Source organism: Triticum dicoccoides, chromosome 6A (assembly GCF_002162155.2).
Source record: "Triticum dicoccoides isolate Atlit2015 ecotype Zavitan chromosome 6A, WEW_v2.0, whole genome shotgun sequence".
NCBI lineage: Eukaryota > Viridiplantae > Streptophyta > Magnoliopsida > Poales > Poaceae > Triticum > Triticum dicoccoides.
In genome coordinates this window covers 109,400,204-109,425,296 of record NC_041390.1, presented here as the reverse complement: position 1 = coordinate 109,425,296, position 25,093 = coordinate 109,400,204, and the positions used below count along the sequence as shown (strand labels likewise).

Sequence of the window (25,093 nt, the reverse complement as noted above, 5' to 3'; positions counted from 1 at the left end):
ACAGATGAGCCAGCCGCGGCGTTGCAAGCCGGTGCGGACGGGGAGAGTCGGTCGCCGCGCTCTAAGCCGGCGCGGACGAGAGAGTCGGCCGCGGCGTTGTAAGCCGACACAGATGGGCGAGTCGGCCATATGTTGATGTAGACTGGACTGCACGGGACGGCGGCCTGTGCGCGCTTATTGGGCAATTTGTGCAGTCCTGACGAGTTGATGCAGGCTGGACTGCGGGAACGGCGGCTTGCACACATATCTGTCGAGCAGTGTGGCATGGACGAATGCTAGTGCTTGCACTCCGTATCCACGGTATCATAGCATAAAAAATTTATCCTGCGTAGAAATATTTACAGTGCAAAGTAATTGTTTTTTGACAAAAACAATAAGTGTTAATAAAAGAAATTTAGATGAATATCACCTGATGTTTGTGAACGACAATTGATCTGTACATGGACACTGATTATCCTCTGTCTGATCTGATCTGATGTAGCCTTTGCCTCACGTAGCCTTCTCTTATCTTTCTTTTTTCTTTCTTTTAATTTTCATATGGGACGGAGAGTAACAGTACTTGGTTTCAATGACAACAATTCCATGGTCATGTCTATCCGTTTCCGGGTCGCGGCCTTCTCTTAACTTTTTTTGCTCTTTCGACTAATTAGCACTTTTTCGTGAATCAATAGTCCGATTGACTTTCCCAAAGCACTGAAGATTTATTCCTGTATCTTCATCACGAGACTGAAGTCAATTTATTAAACCCTTCAAGAGTCGCGCAAAGAGCGGCCGCTCGCACGTGCCACATCTCACAGGTACGACAAAGAAAAAAGAAATTGATTGCTTTGTATCGCTAGAAAGATAAAGGTCCTGATAATTGTCACACGTGTGGTATATCGGATAGTTGTGCCACACGCCTCGTGTGGCATGGACAGCAACCAGCCCACACACCTACGTGTGGGCAAAACAACTAATGCCCACACACATCTTTTTTCTCCTCCTGAACCCTCTCACACGCGTGCGTGTGGGCGATGTTGATAACGCCCACACGCCCGTATGTCAGGCCTCGTGCCCTTCTGGTCCCGCACGCGACGCGTGACGCCCACCGCGCGCCCGCAGTTGCCATGGTCCAGACCCTCGTCCATGTTCGTTTATCTGCAGTTGCCATGCCGCTGAACTACGGTTGCCATGTCGGACAACTGTAGTTGCCATGGTTGCTCAACTGCAGTTGCCATGTATGGTCTGATCTAATGTAGTTGCCATGATTTCATAACTTTAGGAGTTGCCACATACTAACACGAGGCAGTTGAGAAGTTGCCATGTGCTCACAAGCATGCTAGGGCAGTTGCCATGTAAAAAGGAAGAGTTGCCATCTACTTACGTGCACGTTAGGGCAGTCGCCATGTACGTGCACGTTGGGGCAGTTGTCATGTACAATGCAAAAACACATGGCAACTCGGTAAAAGACAGTTGTCATCTGCTTACGTGCACACTAGGCAGTTGTCGTGTACCCTACAAAAACACATGACAACTCGGGTAAACAAAGAGAGTTGTCACCTGCTTATAAAGCACACTAGAGGCAGTTGCCATGTGCGCTGCAAAAACACATGGCAACTAGCAGCTTACGTGTGGGAGAGGAGACGGGCGTGTGGGCGAGATGGCAAATGCCCACACACCAGCCCTTGTGCGTGACTGAAAACTGGTGTGTAGGTGAATTGCTAAACGCCCACACACCGGCCCCTCCGTGTGGTAAAACGGATGTGTGGGCGAACTATGTCACACACCACACACACGCCTTATCCTACATGGCACAGAAAATCAGCCAGATTGTGTCAAGATTCGTGCATATAGTACTGGACGGTGATGGATGCGTGTGATCGAGATGGTCAACGCCCACACGTGTGGGCGTTAACATTTCCGAAAGATAAAAAGAAAAGAGGGGCGACTGGTCGGGCGCGTTCCCTTCCTCACGAAACAACCTTCCCCTCTTCTCTCCTCGTTTCCTCTTCTTCGGGCGGACCTAGGATTGCCGTTGCCGCCGTCCGCACATCCCAGGCTCCCAGCTCCCCCGGCGCCCGCTCCTCCGTCGAGAGGACAGGAACATGGTGGCAGCGGCCGGTGGAGCGGGAGCGTCTGGGTCAACGAGACGTTGCGGTACGAGGTGAATCGGCGGCAAGCCCGGCGCTAGCGCTACGCGCCGCCTTTCCGACTCCTCACTCCGTCCTCGTCCATGGTGGCCGCTGCCACCCTCACTTGCGCTCGTGCCCTCTTCATCTCCGGCCGCGAGCTCCACCCCGTCCAGCCTCATCTCCCCAGATCTTCTTGGTTTTGGTCCGGGAGCATACGGGTGCGGATCAAAGCATTGATGGACAGGTTCGTGAAGGAGCTGCAGAAGGCGCTGGACGTGGACATCCAGGATCGCATCATGAAGGAGCGGGAGATGCCAGCTACATTAGGAGCACAAACGCGGGGTCGCCGAGAGGGAGGCCGTTTGGAAGGCCGAGCTCTCCCGCCGCGAGGTAGTAATCGAAACCCGTACATGTCTTACTGTCGTCTCCTTTTCTGTCAGACCGATTCATCTGCGTATTTATACCCTGGTGTTGATTCATATGATGGTGTCGATGGCATGATGCCTTCGGTAAGGGATCAGTTGCTGAATCCTGGTGCATTCCAAAGTATATATATTAAATTTACATTTCCACTACCAGTAAACCATGTTGTCGTCAATCTCTGATGTGTAGAGTTGACAGAGAAGATTCAGTGTTGTGATGGTCACACTCTTCTTGAATAATGTTTGTGCTGCACGGTCCTACTCCTTCTGGTGAAAGCATTTTTAGGACCTTCAGTGAGTTCTTCACTTTTTCTGTTAGCAGTGCTGAGATTTAGTGGGTTTAACTGATATTTGAAAAATGATCTTGATATAGTGAGTTTAACTGGTATCTGAAAAGTTTGAAGGGTTGACGGCTTCAGGCACAACATGCATTTTCTTGCTGTGGTACAACCTGGGCTCAAAACATCATTTTCTGTCTAATGCTTCAATTAAACCTCTTTTTTTAGTCTACTCTCTTAACCTCATTTCTTTAAACTCTCTTTTGAAATAGTTTCGAACTAATGATTCAAGAAAATTTCAAAACCTATTTCACTTGTTCAGTCCATAGATCAAACTTCACAAAACATAGACCTGAGACTAATCAACTCATAAGTTGCACGCTATCCTGCCTCCCCTCCCCTCGCGACCGCTCGCCACACAGCCTAATCGCCGGCCCTAACCCGAAAGGATTCCGCCCACGATTTTCTTTTCTGTAAAATGTTTGGCACCTGTGTTTTATAATTCCAGTGCCCAGCGGGTTCAATTTAAGGTACTCTTTAGATCTGAAGTTTGTACTGGAGTTGTTGTTGGTTCATTCATATTCGTTCAGTACTGCCTCTGAATTTTGGTTCTGCAAGTCTTTAGACCTCTTATCTTTGCTATGACTAGATTATAGGAGAATTTTCTGAAAAAATAGATAGAGAGGGTGTATATCTGATCCAGCAAGTTGCAGGATGATGCTGAGAGTTTTCAAACACCATTAGGTTATTAGCAATCCTTTGTCAATATTTGCCATTGTTGGATATTCACAGAAATTCAGGAATATATGTTGTCAAAAGATTTTAAACCCTTGGTCATCGGGCTGTGATCATATTATCCTTTGTTATCCGACTGGAGCTATTGTTGAATATTATTGACGAGTGTTTTGCTATTTTGGATTGTCTTCCAATATTTGTTGTTTGAGCTGTTGTGCTTGTTAGTGGAATGATATATAGAATTATGCTGATTGGGGGTGCATCCAGAGAACTGTATTCTAAAAGACTAAACACCTGGAAATTAGTATTGATGGAGACCATTTAATATTTGATATCTCTGTAGGGAGGTTGCTCTGAGGAGAACTGAATGGAGTTGCACCAACCAAAATGCTCAATTGGACACATGCTTCCAAACGTGTAAACAATAGTTATATGACCCTCGATCGGTATCACGATCGTGAATCCTCTCTTGGACGTTGTTTCAAAAAAAAATTACAGAAGTCTTTGAACCTTTTTAGTAGGTGAATTTTGGAGTGAAACTCAATAAATATCTTGTTCTTTTAGCTATGTACTCAGTTGTATCTACTGATGATTCTTCCCCATTCAGTGAGAAGGCGTCCGGAAAGTAGGCAGTGGGAAATACAGTGAAGTCATAAGAGCGTTTAAATCACTAAAGTAGTGATCTAAACACTCTTATATTTCTTTACAGCAGGTAGTACTCGCCGGCTCACAAACACAAAGTAATGCGACTTACTTACTCATTTGCTTCTTACTCTAAACTATTGGGACTCACTAAAGAATTTGCAGCGACAACATATATGGTGATATCCAACGAAGCTTTTTTGGCTGCCTATTCTCGATTAATGCAGAGGCCCGAAGCCGAACTCATTCATGGTTCTATCTTTTAGATACATGATAGAGAATCAACAAATTCACTTTGATCTGTTTGATGCAGAGTGTACAGAAAGTGACTATTGACTGGTAGACTGTTGAATATACGTGCAAATACATATTTATATTGGGTATTTTATTGCTTAATATAGTAATAAACAGATATTGTTATTGTCTGCCCACTAAGATCTCCAAACCACACCTTGTTGATGCATGTGAAGTTACATGTTAGTAGTTTCTTGGTTATTCCTTGGCTAATATGCTGGATTATTCTGCGTACATGTGTTATATCTTCTTACTTGCATGCTTGTTTGTCTTGACAGATGGCAACTTCTTTGGGGTTGTGTCAGCAAGCTTTAGGATAATTGCCATGAATGTCGTAGGATAATTGCCATGATTTAGCTTTAGACTCCCACATGTTTCTTGATCTGAGTGTATGCTCATGTGGTAGTTAATTATTTGGTTCCATGACGAGGAATATGGAGATCAAGTTGCACACTATCAAGAGGCCTTCTCCAGAGGTATTCTACAAGTTATCAGAATAGATTCTCTTCATTCCCTGTACCTTGCAGCATCTCCATCTAAGGCCGGAGTTCTGCACCTACCTACCTGTTGGTGTAATAAATTCCAACTATGAAACTAAGCATCAATTTATGTCCTACACATAGTGTTGGCAGTGTGTCATTGTTGGGTAGATGTTCAGTACTGCCTCTGTATTTTGGTTCTGCAAGTCTTTAGACCTCTTATCTTTGCTATATGACTAGATTCAAGGAGAATTTTCTGAAAAATTGGATAGAGTGGGTGTATATCTGATACACAGGATGACGCTGACAGTTTTCAAACACATGCCTTTCTCTGTATTTTTAGTTAATGTGTTAACTTTTTTATTTGCAACTTAGATTGTCTGATGCATTTCGTCTCTGTACAATTAGTAAGATCTTCCTCGTCTTCCTTCCTCTCCTTCTCCACCTCTTAATTTCCAAGTGATTTCAGTGTGGTGTTACTTTTAGGTAAACCTAGAAACTTTGGGAACTTAAAAATTAGGCAAACCGTTCTTGCAAGAACGACAACTTTGTTGTTGACTAGATGCACTACGCCTTATTTATATGTGAGATCTGTAAATTGAGGTGTCTTGCCGTGGTGTTCAACTTCTTTACACAGTCTCTAGCTCGCTAGGCTGGGACTTGAACCACCATGCAATCTGAAGGAAGACTAGCAGTTGGAAGTTGTGTTAATTAATTAATATGTACTAACTTATATTTATGTGTTTTTAGAGTGGACGGTATGCTGTAATAGTTTGAACTGTTATCCTCCCAAAAAGAGACAACCCGTCCGATTGTTTTGCTATATAGTGTTGATGTTTCCTTAAAACAACCAAGGCTTCTTTTTCATCGGATATAGAACTGTGATTCTATAAATTATATTTATTACTATCTCTTTTTAAACAGAATGAATGCCATTTTCTATTTTCTTCCATTCAACACTGTAAATTTCCATCTTCTATGAGGTATCCATAACGTCATGCTAACAACTCTTAGTCTGCTATTAGTAGAAGACAAATGTGTGTAAACGTGTGAAAATGGTTGCATAGGACATGATGAGGTGATCAAGCAATACAAGTGCGCACAGATACGCCCCAAGAGGCACGCCATGGGCGTGCCCCAGACCCTAGTATCCTTACATGCTGGCATATGTGTTCTCCGGACAGCGTTCCGCGGGTAGGTGATGTCGTGGCCTCTGGCCTGTTTGTGCTGACCGGACCTGGCGACGTACGGCACCGATGTGGCGATGTTGGTGTGAGCTCTGTTGATATGACAGCCTTGATTTTTTCTTTATTGATCCAAGTAATGGTTCGTACTGTTACCCCAAGTTGTCAAGGAGTACTACTAATCTCATTTAAGATGTGCGTATATGCACCACCTTTCACTTGATTGATGCTCCATGGCTGAATTGTTTAATAGCAGTGGATTCCTGATTTAACTCGTACTGGCACACTACATCGCGCTGCAGCTTTTCCTTTGCTCCCCACGAGGTGAGTCTGTGGTGGAGGTGCGCCTGGCGACTTAATTCTTGTACGGGTCGGTCCAGAGGGCCAGCATCTTCTGTGTGACCCTCGGCGGCTCGGCCCAGAGGAGAACAAGGTAAATCTAGTTTAACAAGATCAGACCAGACTGGTGCCTATGGTGCTCGGGGGTGACAGCAGTTCGCCTCAGATCTAATTTAATAATATTAGCCAACTCAGGATTTGCGGCTGCTGAGCGCTGCCCATGGTGCAGCAAAAAAGAGGCCAAAACGAGGTCCAGGTCGCTGTCGGTTTTGACTTTCATGTTTCCTCATCTCAAGCGTGGCTTGTATCTATTGATGTCTTTTTTGTCTGATCTCATCTCTTTTGGTCTTAGTCTTTGCTCCTGGCGCCTTGCAGCAGAACATCAAAATCGGTTTGGTTTAGATTTCTTAATTGTACAGGGAACAAACGCTTATCGGTTTCGGCGGATCGGAGGACGGCGGCAGCAAACACACATAAGCCCAGCGATCCGGCTCTGCCCAAAGTTATCCTATGCCGGGTTATCCTGCGAGCCTCTTTTTCTTCTTCGTCTAATCAACCGCGAGCTTCTCAATTTATATGAGAGATCCCTCCAAAAACTCAACACTATCGTGCGTGAGCCCCACAGTGGGCGTCAACTGTCGTGATTTTGTTACGGCAGATGTCCTTAGTATCAGGACTTAGTCGCGAGGCCAACGCATCTATGTGTAGCTTGAGAGGGGTTGAGTGGAACGAGAGACGCGAGGTTTTACCCAGGTTCGGCCCCTCACGGTGGAGGTAAAAGCCTACGTCCTGCTTCATTGATATTGATGATGATGATCACGATTACAAGGGAACTCTGTCTCAAGAGCTATTGAGTTTCTGTCTAACCCTAACTTATCAAAACCTGTCCTCTTGGGGTGCCCTGCCCCTCCTTATATAAGTTAGAGGGGCCGGTTACATGTGGAGTCCTATTAGAATTAGGACTAGTCTACCTTCTAATACAAACCGGATACAAGTCCGGGTCTTAACTCCTTGTAAGGTAAATATTCCTCACGCCTTTCCTCTTAAATCGGCCCACCATTAACATAAACCGGCCTTCTGGGCCTTGGGCCTTGTCATCCGTCTGTCTCGCCTGCCAGGTTACCAGGGAGTCATAATGTTCAGGCAGGTTGCTTTGTAAACCGTTTGATCAGGGCGGGTTGCCAGTGAATCGCCAAGTGTAAACCGGGTCTCAAGTAAACTGCCAAGTCCGGGTGGATCATATTTCCGGCCGGGTCATATCGCGGGGTATATCCCCGACAACTTACGAAAGTGAGATCCGATAGATATAATAACATAAATATTTTTGATATTTTTGTGCTAAGCTAACGGATGGGTATGACAACACATGTCTATGGCTAGGAAACTTAATCATCTTTGATTAACGAGCTAGTCAAATAAAGGCATACTAGGGACACTCTGTTTGTCTATGTATTCACACAGGTATCAAGTTTCCGGTTAATACAATTCTAGCATGAATAATAAACATTTATTATGATATAAGGAAATATAAATAACAACTTTATTGTTGCCTCTAGGGCATATTTCCTTCAAATCCGACGTCTCCTTACCGGTCCCTCCACGTGCCGTCGGTCGGTTAAAGGCCGCCCCGCGGCGGATCCGATCGGAGTTGGATCCGCAGTCGCCGCCGCCACCATCTCCGCGCAGATCAGGCACCCCGTCGGATGGGGCGCTGCCACCGTCGCCGTCCATCTCAGGGTCTCCGCTCCACCGGCAGATGTCGCTTTGGCCACCGCCGCACGGCAAGGGATCGCTGCCCCAGCCGCCGCCTTCGGATCCCATGAGAAGGGCCACCCCTGCCGCCTCTGATGGGATCTCGCCGCGTCCACCCACCCAGGTGCCTTCGGCGTCGGGCCCGCGGCCCTCGCCGGCGGCAGCGGCGGCAGAGGGAGGCGCGAGAGGAGGCCTGCGGCGCTAGGGTTTGGATGCCCCTGGCGTCGCCTAGGGGGAGGCGACGCGAGGGGCGAGGGGACGAGTAATTCCTGAGCTGTTTGGAAGTGTTTGCCGGGGTCTTTCTTTCGTGCTGCTACTGTAGGTTGGTTTTTTTTATTTTGAATTGAACAATGTCGTAGCCTCGATGGTCGTTGATCGTAGCAGCTCACGGCCCACCGACAACAACCCTTCAAGCACCGGTAGTGCCTCTTGCAGTAGCTCGTGCTTGGGATTGCAGCATCGAGCTCCATCAAGCATCAGCCTTGTAGCACTGGCATGTACCCTCACAACATTGCCACATGTCCTACAACACTAAGAGGTTATGAATGTAGAGTTGTGGGGTGATCTTGGAGCATTCATAAGTGGTACAAGGTAGATGCACGGGGTGTTGAAACCCTCAAGCTTCTATTACTTTGGGAGAAATGCTACAACTACGTGCAGATTTTAACGGACGATGCGCTACGGACAGACGTGGGGTTAAAGGATTGGGAAATCATGATGACCGGCCCCACCATGCAAACCAGAGGGGGCGAGAGATTGGTTAAGAAAGAAGGAGGGCTAGGAATTAGAAACCTTCATGCCATGAACCAAGGCCTCATCCTTGCCTCGGCTTGGAGACTTGCAAACAATCCAAACTCACATTTACATCTTGTTCTCAAATCGAAATATTTTTCAGATACCTCCATTTGGGCTGCCTCGTCCAACACTCCTAAGTCAGCTTTTTGGTCATCCATTCTCAAGATGCTACCTAAACTTAAGAACCATTCTTTCTACCACATCACTCAAGGGAACATCTCCATTTAAAGCACTCCTTGGTGCTCAGCTTGGACTGATATTCACAATCATCTCATTATCCAACCTACTGGCTACATCTATCCTGCACAAGTGAGAGATCTTTGGCTCCCAGGGCATAAAACTTGGAACATCAGCTTAATTCATTCTCTTTTTCAGGAGCCGACGGCATCTATTATTACTCAGACTACCATCATTCCGGATGACTGTCCAGACATTCTTTGCTGGGATCTTAGTCCTAATGGTAAATGTAACTCTAAATCCACTTACAAGTTGTGTTTGTAGGATATTCAAAGGCAGCCAAGAAACCAACCTTCGCAGGTCTCCCTACAGGTTAAACAGCTTCTTAAGCAGGTTTGGAAGCAAAAACTGATGGCACCCAGAGTTCAAACTTTTGCCTGGAGGTTACTTCGGAAAGCTCTTCCAACAGGTTTGAGAGCTAGTCGATTTTCATCTCATATTTCTAAACAATGTTGTCGTTGTGATCTTGAAGAGGATGACATGCATCTCTTTTTTCGTTGCACTTTTGCGAGAGCATCTTGGTTTGCTCATCCTTGGTACATCAGAAATGATCTTCTAACTGAGAATCATCTTTCTATGCAAAGTGTTATTCATGTTCTGCTCAATATGAATCACCCCTATGCATCTATATCTAACATTTTCAATTTCCTTTGGTGCATATGGAAATCTAGAAATGATTGCTTATTTGCTAGAAAAATGCCTCTTCCTCATCAGGTACACATTGCTGCTTCAGCTTTGGCTGAACACAATAATTACTTACAGAATTCAGTCCATGATGGTAAGCAAACTGATCAGCTTCTTACCTCTCATAATATAAGTTCCTTACCTCAACAAGGCTGCACTGTTAGGACGGATCTTCTCATTTCAGGAGCTAAAATTTATTCTGATGCCGCTTTCAACTGGTCGAAGATTCCAGGACTTGTACATGGAACAACAGCTACTGGAGTTGGAGTGTTTCTCTGTTTTTTGCAAGATCAAGCTGAGGTCAATGTGCAAATTCAAGCTTCCACCCAAAACACAAGCACGCCTCTTCAAGCTGAAGCCCTTGCTTTTCTTCTTGCAGCTCAAATTGCTCACAGGCTTCACATTAATAGGCCTACTTTCCTCACTGATTGTCTCTCCTTGGCAAAAGCGGCAGCGAAAAGAAGTGTTTTGGCTGATTCTACCCCTTGGTCCATCGGGAAATATCTTGCTGAATTTTTCTCTCTTACTAAAGATCTCCAAGCGCAGGTGTTTCATATATCAAGAGAGATTAATGGCATAGCTCACAATGTGGCTCATCAGGTTCTTACATGTTCTATAGAACCTGACATTAGTTGTTTTGCTTCAGCTCATTCACATAGGACATGCCCTGTAGTTTCCCTCCTTTCCAATATCAATTTTCAGGGCTGTGTACTTCACGCTGTAAGATGTTATTGAGCTGAATAAAAGTGTTGGCGCTTGTGCGCCTTTCTCTGTTCAAAAAAAAAAAGGTAGTCCGTAGGCTGCAGCCTGTAACTTGTCCGTAGGTGTAGAATTTTCGTTACTTTGGCATGTCCATAGGCCACGAGAAAGTGGAAGAGGAAGAAGCAGCAACCTACGTGGGCGGAGGAAATGAGTGGACAGGAGACCTCTAGCCACATATAAGGATGTGTGCACGTTGAATGAAGTGACTGTACACGGGACATGTACCCAACGTTCGAGGTGGCCGACCCGAGACATTTAACGCCCAGCTGAATTAGATTGTTTCCTAACAATTTTGGGGCATGTTAGGTATCAACGGATCGGAGCCAGCCCTTGATCGGTTGCCTCCCATGCCATATGATCCATCCTAAATATGATATTCTAACCGTCTGACTATTGTTGTGCCAAAGTCTTGAGCGGAGCATTGTTTTAAACATTTGCAATACCGTCGCCACATTTTTCTTGTAAGGTATGTTTAATACAACAACAACAACAAAGCCTTTAGTCCCAAATAAGTTAGGGTAGGTTAGAGATGAAATTCATAAGATCTCGCAACCAACTCATGGCTCTGGCACATGGATAGCAAGCTTCCACGCACCCCTGTTTATAGCTAGCTCTTTGGTGATTCTTCAATCTTTCAGGTCTCTTTTAACGGACTCCTCCCATGTCAAATTGGGTCTACCCCGCCCTCTCTTGACATTCTTTGCACGCTTTAGCTGTCCTCTATGCACTGGAGCTTCTGAAGACCTGCGCTGAATATGTCTAAACCATCTCAGACGATGTTGGACAAGCTTCTTCTCAATTGGTGCTACCCTAACTCTATCTCGTATATCATCATTCCGGATTCGATCCTTCCTCGTGTGGCCACACATCCATCTCAACATACGCATCTCCGCCACACCTAACTGTTGAACATGTCGTCTTTTAGTCGGCCAACACTCCACGTCATACAACATTGCGGGTCGAACCGCCGTCCTGTAGAACTTGCCTTTTAGCTTTTGTAGCACTCTCTTGTCACAGAGAATGTCAGAAGCTTGGCGCCACTTCATCCATCCGGCTTTGATTCGATGGTTCACATCTTCATCAATACCCCCATCCTCCTGCAACATTGACCCTAAATATCGAAAGGTGTCCTTCCGAGGTACCACCTGGCCATCAAGGCTAACCTCCTCCTCCTCACACCTAGTAGTACTGAAACCGCATATCATGTACTCGGTTTTAGTTCTACTAAGCCTAAACCCTTTCGATTTCAAGGTTTGTCTTCATAACTCTAACTTCCTATTTACCCCCGTCCAACTATCGTCAACTAGCACCACATCATCCGCAAAGAGCATACACCATGGGATATCTCCTTATATATCCCTTGTGACCTCATCCATCACCAATGCAAAAAGATAAGGGCTCAAAATTGACCCCTGATGCAGTCCTATCTTAATCGGGAAGTCATCGGTGTCGACATCACTTGTTCGAACACTTGTCACAACATTATCGTATATGTCCTAGATGAGGGTAATGTACTTTGCTGGGACTTTGTGTTTCTCCAAGGCCCACCACATGACATTCCGCGGTATCTTATTATAGGCCTTCTCCAAGTTAATGAACGCCATATGCGAGTCCTTCTTTTACTCCCTATATCTCTCCATAAGTTGTCGTTCCAAGAAAATGGCTTCCATGGTCGACCTCTCAGGCATGAAACCAAACTGATTTTTGGTCACGCTTGTCATTCTTCTTAAGCGGTGCTCAATGACTCTCTCACATAGCTTCATTGTATGGCTCATCAGCTTAATTCCACGGTAATTAGTACAACTCTGAATATCCCCCTTGTTTTTGAAGATTGGTACTAATATACTCCGTCTTCATTCTTCTGGCATCTTGTTTGCCCGAAAAATGAGGTTGAAAAGCTTGGTTAGCCATACTATCGCTATGTCCCCGAGACCTTTTCACACCTCAATGGGGATACAATCAGGGCCCATCGCCCTGCCTCCTTTCATCCTTTTTAAAGCCTCCTTCACCTCAGACTCCTGGATTCGCCGCACAAAACGCTTGCTGGTCTCATCAAAGGAGTCTCCCAGTTCAATGGTAGAACTCTCATTCTCCCCATTGAACAGTTTGTCGAAGTACTCCCGCCATCTATGCTTAATCTCCTTGTCCTTCACCAAGAGTTGGCCTGCTCCGTCTTTGATGTATTTAACTTGGCCAATATCCCTCATCTTCCTCTCTCGGATCTTGGCCATCTTATAGATGTCCCTTTCACCTTCCTTCGTGCCTAACCGTTGGTAGAGGTCCTCATATGCCCGACCCCTTACTTCACCAACAGCTCGCTTTGCGGCCTTCTTCGCCATCTTGTACTTCTCTATGTTGTATGCACTCCTATCTAGGTATAGGCGTCTGAAGCAATTTTTCTTCTCTTTAATCGCCTTCTGGACATCATCATTCCACCACCAGGTATCCTTATCTTCGCTTCTCCTTCCCCTGGACACTCCAAACTCCTCCGAGGCCACCTTACGAATGCAAGTCGCCATCTTCATCCACACATTGTCTGCATTCCCTCCTTCCTCCCAAGGGCCCTCCTTAATGACCCTCTCCTTGAACACCTGAGCTACCTCCCCCTTGATCTTCCACCACTTCGTTCTAGCGACTTTTGCACGCTTATCCCGCTGGACACGAATCCGAAAGCGGAAGTCAGCAACCACCAGCTAGTGTTGGGGTACAACACTCTCTCCAGGTATCACTTTACAGTCTAGGCACGCACGCCTATCTTCTCTTCTCGAGAGGATGAAATCAATCTGGCTAGAGTGTTGGCCACTACTAAAAGTCACCAGATGTGATTCTCTCTTTCTAAAGAGGGTGTTAGCTACAATCATGTTGTAGGCTAGAGCAAAGCTTAAGACATCTTCTCCTTCTTGATTCCTGATGCCATAGCCAAAGCCCCCATGCGCCCCTTCAAAACCCGTGTTAGATGCACCCACGTGGGCATTGAGGTCTCCTCCTATAAAGAGCTTCTCACCAATCAGTACACTCCTAACCATGTCTTCCAGGCCTTCCCAGAACTCTCTCTTGGTGTTCTCATTGTGGCCTACTTGCGGGGCATACATGCTGATAACATTGAGAACCAAGTCCTCAACTTCCAGCTTGACCAGGATAATCCGGTCCCCACGTCTCTTGACGTCTACCACTCCATACTTGAGGCTCTTGTTGATCAAGATGCCTACGCCATTTCTGTTCGCAGCCGTCCCCGTGTACCACAGCTTGAAGCCGGTATCCTCCACCTCCTTCGCCTTCTGTCCTCTCCATTTGGTTTCTTGGACGCAATCAACACCTCTCCTCACCGCTGCATCAACTAGCTCCCGAAGCTTCCCTGTGAGAGACCCTACGTTCCAACTACCTAAGTGAATCCTCCTAGGCTCGGCTAGCTTCCTTACCCTTCGCACTTGTCGAGTCAAATGCGAAGGCCCTTGCTCATTTTCCACTACATCCGGGCGCAGATGTAGCACGCCACTACGGATGCGACTACCCGATCCTCGCTCACTTGCCACCGTATCCGGATCAAGATACGGCATGCCACTTGGGGGGTTACGGCCCGGCCCTTGCCCATTTTCCACCACACCCGGGTTCCGATGTGGCACGTCGCTGAGAGGGTTACGCCCCAACGAAAATCTTTTGGGTTTCATCTCCATAAGAGTGGCTGAGTTTTTACGTTGGCTCGCCAAGCCTATCACAACCTCCTCCTTTACCCGGGCTTGGGACCGGCTATGTTGAGACAACATAGGCGGAGTTTATACATGCAAAAAAAGTAGCAACATTTTAAACATTGTCCGCGACTTCAAAAAATGTTTGCAAATTTGATCCCCCGGTAGGCGCTTTTGGGCCGGCTCATATGAGGGGCAGGAGACTCCTATTTTTTGTTCTGTTTTGGTTTTTTGCTTCGGTAAAATTGTTTGGAATTTCAGAGTAATTATGAATTTTTTGAAATGTCCATGTACTTCCTCTAGTCCATATTAATTGTCGTTGACTTAATACAACTTTCTACCGAACTTGTTCTAAGTCGGCGACAATTAATAAGATCTAAGGGAGTACATGAAAAGATTATCACGAATTTGAAAAAATGTTGAGAAATTCAAATAAAACATGAATTTTACAAAAATGTTCGTGAATTCAAAAAATGCTCATAAAATCAAAAAAAGTTGCTGAATTCAAAAAATATTCATGAAGTGCAAAAAAGGATCGTGAATTCAAAATAATGTTCATGAATTTAGAAAAAATCACGAGTTCAAACATGTTTATGACTTTCAAGAAAATGTTCGTGAATTCGAAAAAATGTTAATGAAAGTCCAGAAAAATCCTGAGTTCAAACAATGTTCACTAATTTCAAAAATAATTGTAAATTTAAAAAATGGCCACGAATTCCAAAAATATTCACTAATTAAAATAATATTCATGGGTTTCAATAAATGTTTGTTAGTTTTAAAAATTACTACTTTCGAAATAATTTTCACGAGTTTGGAAAAAATATTCATTAATTTCAAAAATTGTTCTTTAATTCAAAATGATCAGAACTTTTAAATAATTTCATGAATTTTAAATTCCTTCGTGATTTTCAAATATGTACATGAAATAAAAAATTGTTCGTGATTTTAATTAAAAATACTGATTTTATGAGAATTCATGATTTTTTTAAAGGAACCTTCGTTGAACTGGTGGGGAAAACCCCCAGAATGGGCCGACCCATGCGAAGAACATGCACGGGGATGCACCTTTGATCAGTACTTGCCGACCTACGCGAGGAATAGGATCCTCCGCTGAATAGGAACTCCGGTCTCTTCCACTAAAAAAAAAAGCAGCTCCTGTCTCCAGCGCCGTTGTGAAGTGGCCACATCACATGGGCTTTTTATGATCTAACAAGATAAATTTGTCAGCATACCACATCACATGGGCTTTTATGATCTAACAAGATAAATTTGTCAACATACATTGTTTTCGAGAAAATTGACTGGTAAGTTACTACGGGAGCTCCTACTGGAAAAAAAACGAAGCGCGAAACATACTAGCTAGAATTCGAACATAGGTCCTCCATCTTGTCTTGGAGAGCAGCTAACCAGTGGAGCTAACAAACGTAAGTCTACAAATGGGAGCGTGCTTGCACAAGAACTAACACCAAAGCAGAATCTGGACAACTGTTTTGATTTTTTTGGAACTTCATCTGGAAATTCTGATTCTTTTTAAAAACGAACAATGTTTGAAAATCTGATAATTTCTTGAAAAACTCGGAAATTTTATCAAATTTTCAAAAAATAAAATAAAAACGTGAACATTTTTCAACAGAAAGCATTTTGAAATTCCAGAATATTTGATCAAAACACAAACATTTATTGAATTTTGAGAAACAAAAATTTGATAATGAGTACAATTTTTGAAAAGTGCAAACATTTTTAAAAATTCCAGAACATTTTCAAAAAACTGAATATTTATTGAATTTTGAGAACAAAAATTGATAATGGGAACTGTGTTGAATTGCTGAAGATTTTTCGAAATTCTCAAACATTTTTTGCAATTCCGAACAATTTTTGGAAAAACGAACATCATTTGGAAATAGGGACAGTTTTTAATATTCTGAACATTTTTGTAAACATGAACATTTTTCAAAATTATGAGCGAAATTTCAAAACAGGAACAATTTTTTAAAGGGAAAAACTTCTCGTCAACCGGCTGATATGGCGTCTGCATCAACCGCCTTGTGCAACTGACACGTGTCCCACATAGCTGTCCCACCTCACGTCCTCATCCTCATCTCGAAAATTCTCACAGCCACTAGTCTTCTTCTCCATGAGCCAATTCACTTCTGTCTCTCGCTGAAATCCACAAAAAGCACACAGTAGCACACCTTTTTCCATCCCACGAGCCGTTGTTGCAGCTACGAGCGGGAGGTTGTGCCGCAAGCTAGCTCGGATGCGCCAGAGTAATTACGGATGGTGGCCGCCTGCGGTCTACCGCCTCCACCATGCCCGTAGGCCGCCACGGAGCACCGGAGCAAGGCACGGCCACTACCAACTTCCTCCATGCCATTCCTAGCCATCACCGGTCGTCTCCTTGTTGAAATTGCAACAACAGAGTTGCAAACCGTGACGGCAAGTAATGGATGTTGCTACAACATGGGTCAGCAATGGTGGCGGTGTTTCTGCAACTTCATCTTCGTTGCAATTTTTTCTGCAACATCACATGTGTTGCAAAAGTTCCTTCCACAACAATACCTATGTTGCAAAAAAGTGGAAAAATTCATTCCACAACAAGACCTCTGTTGCAGAAATATTCTGCAACAAGACCTCTGTTGCAATGACGGAGGTGTTGCTCGACCGCTTGATGCCCCAGATCTAACGGCTCGTGACCCGCCTCCCTTGCTTGACAAGTGTAGATATAGGGAAATGATTCTAATGTTTCAAAAAGTCCGTCTGCAACGACACACATGTTTCAAAGAAGTTAATGCGAAAAAATCTACAACGAAATCTCTGTAGCATAAGTTTCCGCAACAAGAGATATGTGCAAACGATTCCGCAACATTGCCTTTGTTGCAATTATGAGGAAAGAGCCGGGCCGATGGATGCGCCAGATCAAACGGCTGTAAAGGTGGCGGATCTTTGAAAATAATCTGCCGGCGGACGCGTAGCGTCGCCCTTTTTTAAATCACGAACATATTTTGAATTGTTAGAGCAAATTTCGAAATAGAGAACAATTCTAAAAATCCCAAAAAAATTGAAACGCGAACAAATTTTGAATAAGTGACCAAAAATTTGGAAACGAGGACATTTTTTAATTTGCGATCAAGTTTTAAATATAAGAACATTTTTTGAAATGCCAGTCATTATTTGAAAATTTCTGATAAATTTGAACAAAAACATTCTGAACAATTTCTAAAATAAAAATGCATTTTTTTGAATTTATGAACATTTTTTGAAAAAAGACGACCATTTTTCTAAAATTTGAAAAAAATTAAAAGCACAAACATTTTTTAAGGTTTGAAACAATTTTTAAAACATGAATTCTTTAGAAAAATAAATAAACTTGAAACATAAAAAGAAACGGAAAAAGAAAGGGAAAAGCTCACTTTCAACCGGCTGATGCGTGTGTGAGTGTCCGCCGCTTGCGTAGCCGTTAGATTAATCCTGATCAAGCAGCCACGCTGGCCATAAGGCACTCCCGCGTGATGAGTCATTTTCTTGCAATAAGGGTCTTGTTTTAGTAGATTTATGCAAGGCAAGACTAGTTTCAGAAAGAAAGAAAAAATATTCGGTGGTGAAGGTTTTTTTTCTGCAACTAGGGTCTTGTTTCAAAAGATTTCTGCAACATATCTTTTGTTTCAGAAAGAAAAGAAATGTTTTGATTGTGTAGGTTTTTTTTCCTGCAACAAGGGGCTTGTTTCAGAATCATAGCCCAAGTTGTAGCGCCGCAGGAGCGCGCGACGTTAGAGAGTGAATGGTCAGACATTGCAACACGAGGCATGTTTTAGAAACAAAGCTCCGGTTGCAGAAAACACTAAAGAAGCGTCGTGTGTGAGAGGTCGCCGTCATCGTGCTCGATTAGAGCTAGCAGCTGCTCGCGGGACTGATACGGAGGAGGAGCAGCAACTCCGGCAAGCACGGCAAGGACTAGTGCCCGGCATGCGCGCCGGCGGCAGCCGCCGCGCTGGTCGGAGCTATGAAAGGACGACGGAGAGGGGATTCTGTTTCCGAAACTGAGAGGCTGTTGCAGGAAGTAGAGAGATGGTCACACGCGTGTAATGGTTAGATCAAACGGCTGTCAGGGCGCTCATTCGACGATGCTCCATGCGGCGGATGTTTCTAATACATCCGCCGGAAGACGCGTAGCGACGCCCAAAAAGAAACAGAAAAGAAAAAGAAAAGAAAAAATAAACAGAAAAAAAGAAAAAGGAAAAAAAAGAAACAGGAAAACCGGTTCCCAAAACGAAAAAAACCGGCCTGGAAATTCTGAAGGTTCCCAAAATCGAAAAACGCTGCAACCTGTTACTGGGCCCGGCCCAGGTCATCGCTTCTGTTAATGAGCCGGGCCCAGGTCATCGCTCGATCGTGACCTCTTTTCTAAGGGTCGACATTTTGACGCAGTGTGCGTGAAATTCCAGTTACTACTACCGTTAATACTACCGATATCAGCATTTCAAACAACACGCCAATCAACATCGGCTAGTTAAAAGTTAGCGAAGTTAGTTCTCAACCAGCGAGGCAATCAAGGACTTGCGAACATCACATCGACCAATAGGAAAAAGACAAATCACCAAAACAAGAACATAGTTCGTGCTATAATACCACAACCAGTAACCGCTAGATAAACACACGCCTGCCATGTCTTCCATGTTCTCAAACAAAAGGCTAGCACATTCTTAACACTAGAAACTCACATCAGACATACAAATTCCGCAAAACCTGGATGCGGGTAATGCCAGGACCAACAGCCCGAACAGAGGGAACTCAAAATCTGACCCCGCCAGGGCAGCATAAGGTTACAGGGCGGAGCTGACTAGAATTTACCGCCTGCGCATTCCCCTGCCGCCTCGGCCACGCATTCCCCCTCCACCACGGCCGCCCATCGCAGCAGCATCGCCTTGCGCGCTCTCCGACTAAGGCATGGCACAAAAAAAATGTCAGTTAGGTGATACGCAATCTTTTGTAAATGCGATGTAAAATGTACACAAACCAAAAAAACATGATGCTGAGAGATATTAACTATGTGCTGAAAAGTTATTGCTCAAAAGTGCAATCCAGACGTAGCCAATACAAGAACTGAACACAAGTACCAAAAGGTAAAAACAGGCATTAGAGCACAATAGATTAGGACAAGGCCACCATGATCATTAGTCGTGCCATATAAAGACCAATCATATGATCTCACTCGACTTCTCAGAGCTTAATCGATTTGGTAGTACCACTAAGACGGTAAATGGAGGTTTAGATATAAGATCCTTTAATCCCTAACTGGAATGCATTTATATTATCGTTGTTCCTTAAAATCAGCTTAGTCTCCTCAGCACAAGGGTACTTTAGTACACAAGATGAACATGTTAGGCAGCATACAAAGTGAACTGGCAAAGAATAATGAGGGCTGCAACTCCAGATACAACAGAAAATATTCTGTGGGCTTCACTAATGCCCACTAGGTATTTACAGCTCTTACCTTTGGGTTTTTCACTGTTTCGTCAACACTCAGAATAAGGCAGGCAGCTTCGGTTGCTGCATTAATTGCATTGATCTGAACAAAAAAACCAAGGTTGTCAACATCAAGTTAGCATAAGAATATCAGGATACAGAAATGCTAAAGAACCAAAAGGAAAAGCCCAATTACCTTCACGACTGCAGGTTCCCACACAAAGTTAGCAAAGGAATCCGCAATTCCACCGGTGTTGATGTCAACACCATAATTAGCACCACCATCTGGTACATCATAAAATTGCATTAGACAATAGACACTTTGCCGGTTCACAACTTTGTAGATAACAGTACAAGCAACTCATAACAATGATAAAGAGAACAAACCAGCTGCATGCTTCTGTCTGAGCTTATTGAGCACATCAGTTGCGTCAAATCCAGCATTATCACAAAGTTGCCTAGGAATAACCTGCGTAAGTTTGTTTAAAATGAGCAGATGTAACACAGGCAGGAAGATACAATTAAAAATAACCTACAGTTCAAGGTATATTGACGCAAAGTTAGATTGCTTCGTTTCTGTGTCAGCATAGGCCAAACGAACAACAGCTAGCAAAAGTTAGCAAATAACAGCTCATGAGAAGTTCTTTTCAGAAAAATGTGTCATATACATTTCCGTCAGTTACACGTTCTTGCATTCGGAAGGCCATGGATGACTCAAACTTCCTAGCTTATGGCGTTTTTGGTGTGACGTGCAAGATGGTGAGCACACCATCACGCCCTAACTGCAAACATGGGCCACTTCTTTGGCTGGGGGAATGTAACGGGTTGGCCCATCACCACTTCACCACTTATAAGAAGCAAAAACTATCCCCGGTTGAGGTGATCCCTCAAACCAAAAATCATCTTTATTTGTTAATTACTATATTTAAGTATCTCCTGCAACTTATTATGGCCTCTTCATATCAAGCAGATTGTTGGCGAAATCTAAATGTGAAGTAACCTGCTATACAACACAAGTCAACCGAGATCTAGCAATGGAAATTTTCAACAATGGCATGTGGTACACAGCATAAATTTACCAAAGTAGAATGTTATGGCCTCCAGAAACAGACAAAAAAGGACCAATTCTAGCTTATCCTTGAGCACAAACACAATTCAGGAAAGAACAAAACAGAAGAGAGGAGCCACGAAGATTTACCTCAAGGGCTTTAGCAAATGAATTTACAAAAACCTGAGACTTTCCAGCTATGTTCCGTGCATGCAGGCGGAGATACTTGCTTATCTCCATCTACAAGAAATAAACAAAATCAGCTTAAAGTTGTATGACAGGTTGAATTATTTTAGCTTGATTAGTTACTTTGTGAACATACATCAATGGCACCACCACCAGGCACAACTGTTGAATTCCTAACAGCTCTCCTCACAATCATGATGGCATCATGGAGACTTCTTTCAGCTTCCTCTATGAACTAGAACAGCGGAAAATAGCTTAGTTATAGTTACCTTCAGTTTATGAACTTGATTAAAAAGAGGTAATATGATATTGATAGAAGACCTGGTCAGCACCACCACGAAGAACAATAGTTGCTGTCTGACCAGAAGGGCAGCCACTAAATATGTTGAACCTTTCATTGCCTACTTGCTTTTCCTCAAAAACCTCACATGTGCCAAGGACCTTCAACCAAAATAATAATGATAAACATTATCAGCTTTCATGCCAGCAACTGACATAATCCGAACATGCTCAATATCCAACAGGCACCAAAACAATCCACAAATAGGTATGTACCTCATCAATGACATTGTTGACAGAAGTTTGAACAGTTCCACCTGTAGCTGAGCTTAGGCGTTGTAAATCCTCTTCTGTGACGCGACCAGCACAGAAAATGTCTCTATCCGCAAAATACTGTAAAAAGGAAAGTGAACTTAGTTAGGCTACAAAATGTTGCACAATAGCTGAAAAACGTGACAAGATGAGCATACCTGTGTTGCAAGATCACCAATAGCTAGCCGTGACAGAACTATTTTTGCACCACTTTGAACACACTTGTCCAGCTTGTCATAAATAATGTTCCATTCAGCATCAACAATTGATTGGTACTGCAGAGGGTCTGATAATCTGTAGATAAAGGGGAAACAAAAGGCAACATAAGTACATATGGAGAACACATACAACAAACACGCTTGAATGAAGCTATCTACCTGATCTCTGCGTTTTCTTTCTCAGACTTCAACTCTAGCTCAATGTTCAACAAAAGAATCTTTGGATTCAGGAATTTCTTTGGTTGTTGCTCAAATCCAGCATAGGAAAATGTCTTCTTGAAAGCAACGCCATTGACAAGGAAGGAATCTCTCATGGTACCTCCAGGAACCTAATTCAACCAATGTATCACAATGACAAGCTTTAATATCTTGTAGCAAGAAACCAATTCAGTGTTATATACTAATGTCATTTCTAGCATGTTGGAAGACTGAAGTATGGATGAGTAGAAGAAAAGCATATATCCTACCAAAGTGACAATTGCTGGAAATTACCTTCTTAATTCCAATAAGGTTAAGTCTGTCATCATGACCAATAGCAAGGACAGCATCCACAACCATAGAAGCAAAGAACTCCTTCTCTCCGCTTATCAATTTTGATGAGAGTGTTGTGGCAGCACACTTGGCTAACAATGATTTCTTCTCTTCCAGGCTTTTTCCTTCTATGCTGACTGCGAGCTCTTTAACCCTTTCAATCGCCTGATGCAAATTTCAGGTTAACAGAATCAGCTTCAGAGTTTACAGGCAAGTCAAAGTTCGGCCATTCAAAAGATAGAAAATTAATGGTGGTCACGGACCATGTTGCCAGCGCTCCTATAACTACGGATTATATTATGACAATGCACTCCATCCTCCACGTAAGGTTTAGCTTCCTTCATGAATTCTGCAGCAAGAAGCACCACTGTAGTTGTGCCATCACCAACCTGAAGTAAACAATAAAACTGATGTTACTAAAACGGCCCAACAAGAAAATAAAGGCTAAAACTAATAGGTCACTCAGATAGTGCTGTGGTAGAAATTAAGACCAGCGGTAAAAAGCAACTGCTGCGGTTCATGACACTTTCACTTCTTACTACCAAGTAATTAACCACCAATTCTAAAAAATGCACTCATTGCAAGAAAGGCATAACCTGAAAACTGGAAATAGATTCGCTGGTAGGAAAGTCAGAAAGCAATTCCTTGTAGTTCACAGCTAATTTCTAGTTAACAGGGAAGCAATTGAACATCAGAGAAGATAAAATCAAAACAAACAAGTACACAGATTGCAATATAAAGTACATCCATGCAAATATACAACATGAGAAATGTTGATCGAACCAAAGCTAAAAATAACCCTTTGTGTGGACAAATTTTGAGTTCAAACAGCAGATATCAGTATGTCACCCAGTGGCGGCATCAGATGCCCATAATCAATAGTTTGAGCTGGGTATTTCACATCTTCCAGGTGGATATCAGGGTTCATCCGTGGGATAACTGTGAGCTGAATGACGGGGGATAATAGTTTTAGTCAGTCCCCAGATCAAAGAGGAGACCATTGCATTTTAACGAATTTACTCTAGTCGGATTAATAACACTGGCAATGCTGCAAAGGATTTATTTAGAGTTCCATTTGCAAACAAGAAAACACGCTTTGGTACAATAACAAGATCAAACTACAGTCTACAGAGCAGCCGTATGCACGTAATAGACTCGATTTATCTAAGGCACGAACAGCGTTAAGCCCCAATGCACCAGAAATGCATCAAGGAGAGGACACTGAGGGCGTTATTTCTGTGACAACAACAGCGAGTAACAACAGTACAGCAGGCAGACGGATGGATACCTCGGAGTCCTGAGACTTGGCGATGTCGACGAGGATCTTGGCGGCGGGGTGCACGATGTCGAGGAGGCGCATGATGGTGGCGCCGTCGTTCGAGATGGTGGTGCCCTTGTCGTCGTGGATGAGCTTGTCCATCCCGCGGGGGCCCAGGGTGGTCCGCACCGTGTCGGCCACCGCCGTGCACGCGCTGATGTTGCTGACCACCTGCGCGCGGCCCTGCGACGTGTCCGTCCCCTCCTTGAGCAGGATGATCTGCGGTTGCTGCGGAAAACGGAAACCCCACGGGAACGGGTCAGAGCCATGGATCGATCCCAAGCTTGCTTGCTTGCGAGAGAGGGGGAGGCGGCGGCGCGGCGCGGCGCGGATGGATCAGGGTTCCGCGGGGGAGGAGCTTACCATCATCGACGACATGGCTGGTGGCTGCGCGGAGGCGGAGCTAGGGTTTGGAGTGGGGCGAGAGATCTGGGCGGCGCGAGAAGAAAGAGGCCGAGAGGGAAGGGGGGAGGAGGGAAAAGGGTTTTGCGGTTTAGGTTGCGAGGTCCGTCTGAAAGCCCACGAAGCAAACACAGCCGAGCCTTCTAGTACTCGCTCCTGCCCTGATGTGGGCCCTTGATTTTACTGCTTTCAGCGGCCTCGATGAGGCCACGTCATTTCGTATGACAACTTTCGCTGTGTCATTTTTCATGCTGCATAAAGTGGACAGTGGTATCTTCAACCCACCAGGGTTCAAATCCTGGTATTCGCATTATTTCTGAATTTATTTCAGGATTTTCGGCGATGCGCTTTCAGTGGGAGGAGACGTTTCCGTCGACGACGAGGCGCCTATGGATCTCAAGATAATATGCCGGCTCAGTCTCTCGGAGGTGCTCATAGCGGTAGGGTGTGCATGTGTGCATTCATAGAGGTGAGTGCATGCGCGTGTATATGAGCGCTTGTGTCTGTACTGATGCTAAAAAAATGCTCTAGTCACAAGAACAATACAGTAATTTAGCATTTTGAATAAGATGTGCAGCATGCATTTTCAATATTTTCTGGTAGTGATAATTTTCTGAATCATTTATCTCCTTTGAAACTTGTCACAAACAGGCACACGTACTATTTCTTTGACAGGTATACGGTTTTTTTCTCCAACCCTATATGTAAGGGCTTTCTAATTAAGAGAATATCACATGGAAATCAAGTTTCGGTGAAAAATCGATGAAAACTATGTGAAAACAATGTTTTAAGGTTAAAAAAACTCAAAGGTATACAGGATGTTAAGAGTGATATGTTCTATTAGCATCTAGAATTTTGAAGATCAGACGCATTACCACTTACGAGCTACGAAAAGAACAAATTCTGCAATGAATAGTGACTGGTGATGTGTTTGAA

At 44.1% G+C, this 25,093-nt stretch overlaps 2 protein-coding genes across 6 annotated transcripts; one reads left to right on the top strand and one right to left on the bottom strand.

The window, feature by feature from the left end:
• Positions 1 to 1,960: 1,960 nt before the first annotated feature.
• LOC119315360 lies at positions 1,961 to 5,100 on the top strand. 5 transcript variants are annotated; one of them, XR_005152750.1, is made up of 3 exons: positions 1,961 to 2,501; positions 3,890 to 3,992; positions 4,154 to 5,100. XR_005152750.1 is itself a non-coding variant. In XM_037589992.1 (2 exons), the coding sequence occupies exons 1-2, from the start codon at positions 2,213 to 2,215 to the stop codon at positions 4,823 to 4,825; spliced, it is 354 nt and encodes a 117-aa protein (XP_037445889.1). In that variant the 5' UTR covers positions 1,961 to 2,212; the 3' UTR covers positions 4,826 to 5,100. The 5 variants fall into 5 exon arrangements, 1 of the variants encoding a protein (XP_037445889.1); XR_005152749.1 differs by having other exon boundaries at positions 3,890 to 4,067; XR_005152748.1 differs by having other exon boundaries at positions 3,890 to 4,258; positions 4,354 to 5,100.
• Positions 5,101 to 18,963: 13,863 nt separating this feature from the next.
• Positions 18,964 to 24,279, bottom strand: LOC119315359 (T-complex protein 1 subunit eta). Its single transcript, XM_037589991.1, has 14 exons — positions 24,119 to 24,279; positions 23,726 to 23,983; positions 22,701 to 22,826; positions 22,399 to 22,602; positions 22,066 to 22,235; positions 21,847 to 21,982; positions 21,653 to 21,769; positions 21,419 to 21,538; positions 21,234 to 21,332; positions 21,062 to 21,151; positions 20,251 to 20,332; positions 20,060 to 20,148; positions 19,892 to 19,966; positions 18,964 to 19,337 (listed from the first exon to the last, which is right to left on the bottom strand). The coding sequence occupies exons 1-14, from the start codon at positions 24,131 to 24,133 to the stop codon at positions 19,245 to 19,247; spliced, it is 1,674 nt and encodes a 557-aa protein (XP_037445888.1). The 5' UTR covers positions 24,134 to 24,279; the 3' UTR covers positions 18,964 to 19,244.
• Between the last annotated feature and the right edge of the window lie 814 nt (positions 24,280 to 25,093).